The 12,319-nt window shown below is 45.3% G+C and overlaps 2 protein-coding genes across 2 annotated transcripts in view; both read left to right on the plus strand.

Moving 5' to 3' along the window:
* Window positions 1–1,581, plus strand: part of cadps2 (Ca++-dependent secretion activator 2) — a 56,664-nt gene extending 55,083 nt beyond the window's left edge. The window contains 3 exon segments of the mRNA XM_030366659.1: window positions 41–70; window positions 73–147; window positions 1,201–1,581. Coding sequence (XP_030222519.1) covers window positions 41–70; window positions 73–147; window positions 1,201–1,380 — 285 coding nt within the window. The 3' untranslated portion in view covers window positions 1,381–1,581.
* A 3,871-nt stretch (window positions 1,582–5,452) lies between these two features.
* fezf1 (FEZ family zinc finger 1) lies at window positions 5,453–9,069 on the plus strand. Its single transcript, XM_030366166.1, is given in 5 exon segments — window positions 5,453–6,358; window positions 6,360–6,771; window positions 6,970–7,104; window positions 8,035–8,167; window positions 8,542–9,069. Coding segments are annotated over 5 exon segments (1,326 nt in total). The 5' UTR covers window positions 5,453–5,954; the 3' UTR covers window positions 8,784–9,069.
* Window positions 9,070–12,319: the final 3,250 nt, after the last annotated feature.

Here is a 12,319-nt window from a genome sequence, read left to right on the forward strand (position 1 = left end):
TGTGTGTGTGTGTGTGTGTGTGTGTGTGGTGTGTGTGTAGCTATGGTACAGCAGCTCAGTGAAGGCGGCGGGTGTGTGTGGCTGACGGACAGGATGGACCTCCAGCTCCACGTCTACCAGCTGAAGACCCTCATCAGAATCGTCAAGGTAAGGTACCCTCATCAGAATCGTCAAGGTTACCGCCTCCCGCCGCCGCCCCATTGGCCCACATGCTGATAAATATAGATGAGCTACACAGGTTTTGAGACCGACCATCAGAATGAGCATAGCTTTATTTAAAGGTTTTTGATAAAAAGCTGGAGTCTTTATGTATATATATATATAAAAATAGAAAATTATATAGAGAAATACATTCTAATAACTCGTTCTAATGAATTGTTTTCCATGTTTGTATTTTCCGAAATAATTGAATGGCAGGAAGATAAAGACAGAATCAGCTAATAGAGAGATGGATCAATAGATAAGATACCTGATCATAAACTACCAGACACCAAATAAAAACAAGGAAAAATAAAAGAGCACTTAAGAGTCCTAAGGGGAGGGATAAAACCCTTAACACTGTGCCCTAGAGAAAAATGACCCTTGACCCCTACTGCGCCTGAACGACCTTTCTCTGGTCCATGAGATATTCTGCTGTGAAGGTGTGTTCCAGATGCCTTGTACACCTCCCGCACAAGCTGCTCATGGGACGTCATTTCCTGGCTTGCAGCACTTATAGAGTTCCTGTTTGTCTTTGTGATTGTGTATGTCATTGGCTAGTCGTTGTTATTGTTAGCTACATTTGCCTCTTTAGCAAACCGGCCTGAAAACAAACAACACAACTTTACCTTGTATTGCACGCACAGCAAGACCGTGCAATGCATGAATAGGTGACCGGATTAAAGCAGCAATGTAATCAATTGTGTAAGAGCATTTACAATCAACTTAGAATGACCAACGTGGTAGAAATACAAAGAAAATAAATCTCATTACGGGCGCAGACATTTTTGTTGTTGAGTCGTACGGCCACCCTCGGTGAACTCGCTGGACGCTCAGAATCCAGAGTGGGACAGACCAAAAGGAGGCGTTCCTCCGTGAAATGCCCCAAGAAAGCTGGGCGATTTCCCACTTTGCAACTCGTGCGGGCGGTCTACTAGGCATCTGGAACACACCATGAGTTGGTGAGCAGTAACGAGTGTTAACGCGGGACTCTGGGTGCAGAAGACGTACCGGGACTTCCGGCTGCAGGGCGTGGGGGACGCGGCGCTGAGGACCCCCAGCTACGAGACGCTGCTGAGCCGCCTGACGGTGGAGGAGGCCACGCTGGCAGTCCGCTGCCCCGGGGGGCCGGACGCCCTGCAGGGGGTCTCCATGAGGGACAGCGACCAGGAGGACGACTGACCGCCTCCTCACGCCACGCCTCCTCCTCAAGCCCCGCCCCCGCCAACTCCTGCCACGCCTCCTCCTCCTCACGCCCCCTATCCTCCTCCTCACCCCACTCCCCCGCCTCCTCAGCATCCATTACCCAGCAGCTGCCCCCCTCCCCAGGGGTGTGTGTGTGTGTGTGTGTGTGTGTGTGTGTGTGTGTGTGTGTGTGTGTGTGGTGTGTGTGTGTGTGTGTGTGTGTGTGTGTGTGTGTGTGTGTGGGGGGGGGGGGGGGGGGAGGGGGGGAGGGGGGGGGGGGGGGGGGGGGGGGGGGGGCGGGCACTACAGAGGCTCTACTGGGGGGTCCTGGGGGCCCACGTCTCCAGAATTAGGAGATATTAAGGAGTCAACTGTTCATGGTGTCGTTCTTTACTTGACGTTTCTGTGAACACTTCCTGTCTTTTACCAAATGGGAAGCGGCCTCAGTCTTTTAGCCAATAGGAGGCCGGTGTGTGCTCCAGTGAAGATGAGTGTTGTGGTGCTTTAGGGTCGAACTGCTCTCTGCCCGGTAACTCAAGATGTCTCCAATTGCTCCCCGTCAGCCCTCCTCCCCAGGATGTGATCTTGTGGTATATTCTATATCTGCTTCGTTTTCTCCTGTCTATTCAGGTGTGTCAAATGTTTTAATTGAATCCAAATCATAATTAAAGGGGTTCTAAAGACGTCACGTGCTGAAGCTGTTTAACTGGTCTGGTTTGTGCTCATAAGGTGTTCACACACACACACACACACACACACACACACACACACACACACACACACACACACACACACACACACACACACACACACACACACACCAAAACGCATGCACACAGACACACACACAGACTCACAAGTACGCGTACACACACAAGCACGCACAAACACACAAGTACAAGCACACACATTCAATCAAATTATTATGTGTATTAAAATCTGCCAAATAACCAATCGGATTTAGTAGTATAAATAATGGATTCATTACTAGATCATTTATAAATAATCTATCTACAAAGGAGCAGCATCAATTATTTAAATGAGCAGAATGCATTTATTTTAGGTATTCATATATTACAGTGTTTTTAACAGTAGCAATATTCTTTATAAAGCAATCGGTTAGGCTATTAGTACACAATATATTTACATGCGAAACAAAATGAGGTTTAGAATTGTTTTATGGTTCAGGTTCAAATGATTTTTGTCGATGATAATTGACATAGGATAGTGTTAAAAGAGGAACCCGTTTTCCTCAATCAGAACTTGGGAACTTTATTAACGCAGATCGGATCGTAAACTTATGAATTGCAACGCGTCGCGTTAGAGTCATATACCGGCCCGGTTCACATCCACGTCCCGTTAGAGGACCAAACCGGCCCGGTTTCACCGTCACCAGTCGGCCCGTCAGCAGAGCGTCATAACCTCGTAATAAATGTTCACATCAGATAGGCCTATGTGGAGTAACGTCGTTATTTTAATAATTCAAACTTCAGATTCCTAAAGTCCCGGAGAAAAAACAACAGCAGGTTTAATCTGCACGTTTCGTTCCCGACGTTAGAATGAATGAGTGATGAATTAAGTTATTAATGGATTCACTTCTGCGAAATTTCTTCCGTTTGGCGCGCGGGCGGCGGTCTGCGGATTAGCGAGGCGCTGGAGCGCAATTAAAGAGATTTAGACGCGAAGTCAAATCATTAGACTGATGGTTTTGAAGACGTCTCCCATCCTAATCCTCCCCCAAACGGTGGACAAAAGGTGGGACGGGCCGCGATGAGCGGGCGGTGGGGGGGGAGGAAATGTGAGCCCCGCGGAAGACGCGCCTCGCCGCGTCCGCGCCGTGTCCTGCGCCCTGCTCATTTAGAGGCGCTGATTAGAAACCACTTGACACCCAATTACCTCCCGACGCTCCACGGCGGGAGAATCACACGGCGACAATACCGTAATACGATAATAACATCTGAGTGTCATAATAATAATAATATCACACGGTACGGTAGTTATATGATAATAATAATATAACACTGTCATAATAATAACATAGGCCTACTCTATAAGAATAATATCTTAGCATCATAATAACATCTTAGTGTCATAATAATAACATCTTAGTGTCATAATTATAATATCTTAGTGTCATAATTATAACATCTTAGTGTAATAATAACAACATAGTGTCATAACGTCTCAATAATAACATTACCATCATATAATAATAACATCTTAGTGTCATAATAATAAAAACATCACATTAATAACAAGACCATCATATAATAATAATATCTTAGTGTCATATAATATAAAGTTCATAACAATACAATCGTATAATAACATCTTAATGTAATAATAACATCACATTAATAACATGACCATAATAATAACATCTTAGTGTCACAATAATAATTGAAACCTCACATTAATAACAACCCAATACTATAATAATACCTTGATTATAACATCTCAGTTTCATGATATTAATATCACATTAATAACGATAGCCATCTTATGATAACATCTTAGTGTCATACTAATATCACATTACCAATGATACCCATCATATAATAATAACATCTTAGTGTCATTATAATATCAGATTAATAACCATACCCGTAATATAATATCTTTGTGTCCTAATAAAAATATCACATTAATTACAATACCATAATGATAATAGTATAAATATACTACAGTGTCATAATAATAATAACATCAGATTAATTACATGATTATATTCTAACATTGTGCCATAATAATAACATCACATTAATAACATTAATGATGATAATATCATATTAATAACGAGGATAACAGGCGATAATCATCATGAATTTAATAATAATAAAATACAATTGTCATAATACAGAAAATTACAAAACTATATTGTTCAAATATTATTGTAATAACTATAATAATACAATCATAGTCATTACATTAAGAAAAATCGTATTGTCGCAATATAATGTTATAGATGATTTTGTCGAACATTTAACTAAATTAGGAAAAACGCATAAATGCTATCATAAGGATTTCTGTCTCGCCGTGTCGACATGGACATGCGCCAAACCGTCCTCACACTTTATCACGACATGCTCTCTACGATATAATGTCACCAATACTGATGATTACAGTAATATTAAAACTTAATTAATATGAATAGAATGATATTTAATGTGGAATAATGATTCAAATGTATGATAATAATAATATAATAGGACAATGTATATAGATGATAATATAAGTTAATATGACATTCCTCATCATCATAATTGCAATAATTATTAGCCTATTTGTATTATTATTCATAATATAATTTATGTTAAGCTATTATGAAATTTTGTTTTCGTTTGACTTATTTAACAATATTTCAACCATTACTCCACTGATAGGCCTATTTATTATTCATTAATTATATTTATTTTATTTCCTAATTCAATTCCAACAAATTATAAGCTCGGCGTCGCGCGCGGCGCGTGGCAGTAGGACGGCCTACCTTAACTCCGCTCGAGGCCTGCTCTGATTCTTATTGGCTCAAGACGACATCTTCTCTCCCGGCGGGCCGGCAGGACACTCTGATCTCCTCAGCTCGAGAGGTGGAAGAGGAACGCTCGCTCCTCTCTGACAGCCTCACTGGCGCGTGCACAGCTCTCCATCACAGAGTGTCGATATGAATTAAACTCTATGATCAGGCTATCGATTTAATCAAAAATAATAAGGCCTCGCGGAGAGCTGGTGTGTGTGTGTGTGTGTGTGTGTTGTGTGTGTGTGTGTGTGTGTGTGTGTGTGTGTGTGTGTGTGTGTGTGTGTGTGTGTGGGTGTGTGTGTGTGTGGTGTGTGTGTGTGTGTGTGTGTGTGTGAGAGAGTGTGTTATCCGATAAGATCAGCTGTGATTGGTGGTTAAAACAACGCAATCTTTCTCTTCATTTCGTCAGTTTACGCGCGGTGCGTAACGGAAGCGCTCGGACCGCTTTGGTTCGTCTCGAAGAATGAACGTCTCGATCTGATGTCACGCGCTGACCCCCCTCTCCCCCCCCCCATCTCCACATCCCCCTCCCCCCTGCTGGGCGTCTGTCGTGTCGCGCGATTTAAAATAAAACCGCACGGAGTCGCGAGGGGACCCTGGATTCTCCAAATGCCTTCCAGTGGAACAAGAAGTGTCTCGCTCCTCTTCCTCCTGTAGGACCTCCTCCTCCACCTCCTCCTCCTCCTCCTCCTCCTCTTCCTCCGCGACCCATCGCAGCGGCTCGCGCGGTCACGAGTGGAAGTGGAATTGACCAATTATCCATTTAACTTTCCTCCTTAAAGACCGCGAGCTCCCGCCGCGCCGTCAAGTGCCGCTAGTCCCACGACAACAACAGCAACAGCAACCGCACGCGCGAGGAGAAGTAGACGCGCGGGAACAGCGAGGAGGGCTTCGACGCTTCGACGCGCAGGAACAGCGAGGGGGGCTTCGACCACTCGACGCTTCGACGCGCGGGTCTCACGCTCCAGATGACGTCCGTCCCCGCGCGGCACTGAGCCGGTAAACGGGAGAGCTCACGGTGCGCCGACAGGAAGCGGAGGAGGAGACTCTAATCATGGACGCGCTGTGCCGCTCAGCGGGAATATTCGGTGGCTCGCCCTCCGCGATGCCCCGTGCGCCAGCGGGAGTCAGCCGCGCGCTCACCTCCAGCAAGCCACTCGCGTTTTCGATCGAACGGATTATGGCGCGGGAGACCCCGGAACCCGCGCGGTCGATACCGTTCCTCCCCCACCTGTTCGCGGCGCACGCGGGGAAGGGGGACGGGAAGCAGCCGCCGTCCGCTGCGTTGCACTGCGTGCTGCCCTTCGTGCCGCTCGCGTACGACGCGGGCCACAAGCTGGTGAACCTCGCGGGGGGGCTGGACCACGCGGGACCCTTCGACGGCTCCGTGCGCCACGCCGCCGACTTCCTTCACGGCGTAGGGCTGAACTACAAGCACGAGCAGCCCGAGCTAGGGGGGGGGACAGTACAAACTCTTTCGGCCGCGCGTGGTCAACCAGTCGTCGTTCCACGCGTTGGGGGACACCGCAGCAACCGCCGCGTGCTACCTGTCTCACTGCGGGGAGACCCCCGCGGGCCCACCGCCCCCTGCCCTCCCCTCGGCCGGCCCCCCCGCGGGGCTCGTGAACCTCCACCCCATGGCCTCCTACTTCTTCCACGCGCCGCTGCACCACGCGCGCCACAAAGCCTTCCTCGCGGAGAAGGGCAAAGCGGAGCGTCACGCAACGGGAGACGCGAGCTTCAAGGAACTGCAGCTGCACCGCGCGCACCTGCTGTCCGACAAGATGCTCAAAGGCGCCGCCAAACTCGGTGGGGGCTCGTGCGCCAACGGCGGGAAGTCCAAAGTGTTCACGTGCGAAATCTGCGGGAAGGTAAGGGCCCCCGCACACACACATAGAAACACACACACACACACACACACACACACACACACACACACACACACACACACACACACACACACACACACACACACACACACACACACACACACACACACACACAGAATCACACGCACAGACGGACACACACACCCCTCTCTTCTTCTTATTCCGTGTTTACCTGTCCAGGTGTTCAACGCCCACTACAACCTCACTCGCCACATGCCCGTGCACACCGGCGCGCGTCCGTTCGTCTGCAAGGTGTGCGGGAAAGGCTTCCGGCAGGCGAGCACGCTCTGCCGCCACAAGATCATCCACACTCAGGTAAACATCTTTATATAGATATTCTAGATCTATATTAGTTTATATATCCTCGGAACGTTTAGAGAAATTCTACTGTCCAATATTTCAAACCCTGAGAGAACCGATAAAGAACTGTTAGAGAACCGTCAGAGAACTTTCAAAGAACCTTTAGAGAACCTTTTAAAGAACCGTCAGAAAACCGTGAAAGAACCGTTAGACGACCGTCAGAGAACTATCAGAGAACCGTCAGAGAGCCGTTAACGGAGTGTCTGACAGCAGCCTCCGACCCCGGCTCTGAGGCTTCAAGGAAGAGCGGAACCATCTGTCGTCTGCGGCCTCCGAGACTCATTCGGAACTAAAATGACCTGAAATGAACCATCGAGTTGTAGAGAGTTGTAGAGTTCTGCTGTCACTCTGATCAACAGCCAATCAGGAGTCCCTCAGTCATACTCATATCATAAGATAATTATAATAATAAGATGTATTATTACAATAATGAGACGTATTATTTATAATAATTATATGTAGGCCTATTATTATAAAAATACATTAAGTATTATTACAATAATAAGACGCATTATCATTATAAAATGATGCATTATTATAATAATATGTATTATTATAATAATATTATAAATTATTATATTATAATATCATGTATTATTATAATAATTAGCTTTTTTATTATAATAATGAGAAGTAGGCTACAATTAAAATAATAAGATGTATTATTATAACGAGATGTATATTTGTTGTTATTTATTACTAATGTTATGTTGATGATGGTTGTTTGTTGTTGGATAGGCTATATTATTATTATTATTATTTATTAATAATAATGTTACTAATGGTTAGATAGTTGTATAATTATGGTATTTAAAGAGTTAATCTCTGCTCTCTAATAAATTGTCAGGATATTTCAAACCTGCTCACGCGTGTTTTCCTCTTTAGGAAAAACCGCATAAATGCCACCAGTGCGGGAAGGCGTTCAATCGCAGCTCAACGCTCAACACGCACACGCGCATCCACGCGGGATACAAGCCCTTCGTCTGCGAGTTCTGCGGGAAAGGATTCCACCAGAAAGGTGCGTTCACCAGGGGTCCGGACAGACACCCGTCTGACCTAACTTTACCTAACCTAACCTCACCTAATCTAATCAAACTAACAGATCCTAACCTAACCGAACCTAAAATTACATAATCTAATCCAGCGTCTAAATGCTAACAATCTAGATTAGACTAAATTACCTTCTGGTTTTAGTATTTATACTCTATTATAATTTATTAGGTTAGGTTATGAGGTTAGGTATAGGTCTTAGTATTTAGACTGAATCTACTGGTTTTAGAATTAAGTTTGACCTTCTGGTTTTAGTAGCGTTGCCTCAGATCTGTGTCGCTGAACTCGGATCTGTTTTACTGAACTCAGGTCTGTTTTACTGATCTCGGGTCTGTTCTGCAGGGAACTACAAGAACCACAAGCTGACGCATAGCGGGGAGAAGCAGTTCAAGTGCTCCATCTGCAGCAAGGCCTTCCACCAGGTGTACAACCTCACCTTCCACATGCACACGCACAACGACAAGAAGCCCTTCACCTGCCCCACGTGCGGCAAGGGCTTCTGCCGGAACTTTGACCTGAAAAAACATATCCGGAAACTGCACGAGTCTTCCGGCTCCCCGCAGAGCGCGGGTGAGACGCAGTGAGCCCCCCCTTCCCCCACCCCGAGATCACACATATTTACGCAGAGCGCGCGGGGGCCCCGCGGGATTGGGGCCCCCACCTCCGAGACGTCACCTGGACCCCCCGCGGTCTCCCCTCATTGGTTCGTTCTGGTCTCCAGCTCAGGATTCTTGTGAAGTGTTCTCCTATTTATTGAAGTGGTTCCACCGTTGTACTCTGAGATGCAGAAGGGGGTCCACCGGAGACCCGACCGTCTGAGGACCGACCTACACAACGTGTGTCCACACCCTGGTTGAATAAATGCTTAAACCTTAAATCATGAAACCGCGTGTCGTTATTACCGCTCAGTGAACACGGGATGATGTTCTGATGACGAGATCCTGGTCCTCGTAGCCAGTCCGGTGTGGTCTGCTCTGGTGGTCTGGTCGTGGGGGATGGGGTCTGGTCTGGTCGGGTCTGGTCTGATGGGATGTTGTCTGGTCTGGTAGGCCTACCGTTCTGGTCTGGTCGGGCTCCTTGTGTTTCGCGGTGTGTTGCTCCCTCGTGTGGACGCCTGGGAGGTTGGAGTCACCATTGAACTACTGGGGAACTTTTAAATAAAGAACAAATCAACTAACCCCGTTTAATTAACACGGGGCGCATATGCTTCAAACTCAACCAGACGCTCGGTCCGACTCAAGCCTATAGGCTCGGTACTACTCGTAGCCTATTAATTCTCCGTCCTGGTTTACCCTCGTCCCCTCCTTTATGAAAACGGTCTTAATATTGGAACTCTAACCTTTTTATAACATTCATAATGCTAATTGTTAGGATTCATAATAATAATCATGTTAATGTTGTATTATAATAGGCTAATCAAAATGTTAGGAATCATTATAATGATCATAATGTTAATGTTTTATTATAATAATCGTAATGTTAGTGTTTTAGAAAGATAATATAATGTTAGTGTTTTATTATAAAAATCATAATCATAATTTTAGTGTTCTATAATAGGCCTAATAATAATAATAACCTTCGTGTTTTATAATAGAAATAATCATCTTTTTTTTTGTATTTTATCATAATAATTATAATGCTCGTGTTTTATTATGACGATAACAACAACATGAGGAACGGAGGTCTGATTTAGTCCGGACCTTGGACTTCCGGGTCTCGGACTTCAGAGAATGTCATCGATTTGGAGATCTGTGAATTACTCGGATAATGATCAAAAGGAAATATTGGAATCCATCGCATAATACCTCGAGTGGAACGCAGCAGACCGGAGGAGGCCCTCCGGAACACGTCCAGATCCCTGACGGTCAACCATCTGATCACTTCTGCACCATTTACTATCAACGGCCAGTGGCGGACTCAGGGGCGAGTACGAGACAAAGTGTCTTATTGGCTGCCCTCTACATGTGAAAAAAAATATTGGGTGCCCTCTGGTGCCCCTTCATACAATAAATTATGACGATGAGCCCTCCAGAACAAGAAAATTCGACAATGTACCTCAATGAGTGCCCTCTTAATGCCCTTACAGTGCCTCCATGGTTAAAAAAAAGTGCCCTCTAGAGTGCTGAATACGAGAGAAAGTACCGTACATGATGCATCATAGCTTTTTGCACGCTGGTTGGGCCCATGTTGTGCAGAATGTGCCTTTTTATTTTTTCGCCCCTGCCCTTCAAACAGTCTGAGTCCGCCACTAAACTGCACAAAGAAATCCAACAAAAGTGAAGCAATGTCCTGAACATGAGACGATACACCGGCCGTCAGGACGTCATGCAGCATGACACCGCGGCGGAGGAGACCGAATGGGACCACTGGGGTGGGTGGTTGGGGGGGGCTGATACATGTTATACATGTTATTGATATAACATATCATGAATGCATAACATATTGGCTAAGGCTTGCAGGGCCTCCATGAGACATGTTCTAATAATGTGGTAGGCCTACATGGTACAAGGCCTTCAGGTGAGGCATGTTATATATATGTTATCCTGTGGTAGGCCGGTGAGACATGATATATAATATGTGATACTGTGGCAGGCAGGTGAGACATGTTATAGAGAGTATGTGATACTAGGCCTATATGTTACGACAAAGGTTTGGTTAATGATATGCAGATTCTGACTGTGATCGCTATGAATAATAACAAACCTAATATTATAATCCTAATATATATGTAACCTATTATTATTAACCATGTGTATATAACCTAATATTATAAATGTAACCTAATATTATCATAGGTATATTAGCTGAGCTCCAGGTCACATGTTAATATGGTAATCTGCATATTCTGTCTTTGTACTTTTCAGACCATTTATCAAAGGACATAGATGGATATGCTTAGTACGATCTTTATATTATAACATGTTGTGTACAGTACAACTTAGTACATATATAATCTAAACTAAAGTCTTGACCACCTAGTTGTATTGTACTATAAAGTATTGAGTACGAGATGTCTCTGCAGCAGAAGAGTGTGAGCAGCCACCCTGAAGGCGGGTGTGTTTCACCAGCGATGAGCACTGGAGACCCAGTGGGTGTTTCTGACTGAGCTTCTTCCAACGGTGTTCAGCCTTCGGTATGGGTGGACAGAGTTACCGCTCTACACTGAGCTGAACGGAGAGATGGCGAGTCCAGGATCGCTCACTTCTTCCCCTCCAGAGAAACCTTTAAGACGTTGTGAAGAAGTGGTCATCGCCCATCTGTCGGTTGGTCTTTATTGATCTTTTGAACATGTAGAAATCCTTTGTTGAATGCAAAGAAGGATACGTTTGGACAGTTGGAATCAGGTCTGCGCTAAATGTTACGGGATATGCCTCTCACCTCCGTGTTCCTGGAGATGTTCGTGTGGAACCAGCTCAGAACCAGAGAGAGATGATGGGTTCTGCTCAGAACCAAAGAGATGAGCGTGGGGTTCTGCTCAGAACCAGAGAGAGATGATGGGTTCTGCTCAGAACCAGAGAGATGATAGGGTTCTGCTCAGAACCAGAGAGAGATGATGGGTTCTGCTCAGAACCAGAGAGATGATAGGGTTCTGCTCAGAACCAGAGAGAGATGATGGGTTCTGCTCAGAACCAAAGAGAGATGATGGGTTCTGCTCAGAACCAGAGAGATGACAGGGTTCTGCTCAGAACCAGAGAGATGATAGGGTTCTGCTCAGAACCAGAGAGAGATGATGGGGTTCTGCTCAGAATCAAAGAGAGATTATGGGGTTCTGCTCAGGACCAGAGAGATGATGGGGTTCTGCTCAGGACCAGAGAGATGATAGGGTTCTGCTTAGAACCAGACATGAGCTTCGGGTTCTGAGCAGAACTTCCATGTGACCTCATCAGGGTCTGGGCTCCTCTGACCGTCGGTTAAAGGTTTATATGATCCCTTCATTTGACTTCTAACATGCTTTAATCCCTTTTTAGGAAACGTTGTTTTGAGTTTAATTTGAGACCATAATTTATACTATTGCTTTTGACCCTCTTTAATAGAATTACATTGCTTCGGTTTCATCCATATACTAAGTTTGATCATTTTCTCTATTGACGATACATGTTAAGGTTTAAATTAGCAAGAA

Source organism: Gadus morhua, chromosome 9 (genome assembly GCF_902167405.1).
Source record: "Gadus morhua chromosome 9, gadMor3.0, whole genome shotgun sequence".
Taxonomy (NCBI): Eukaryota; Metazoa; Chordata; class Actinopteri; order Gadiformes; family Gadidae; genus Gadus; species Gadus morhua.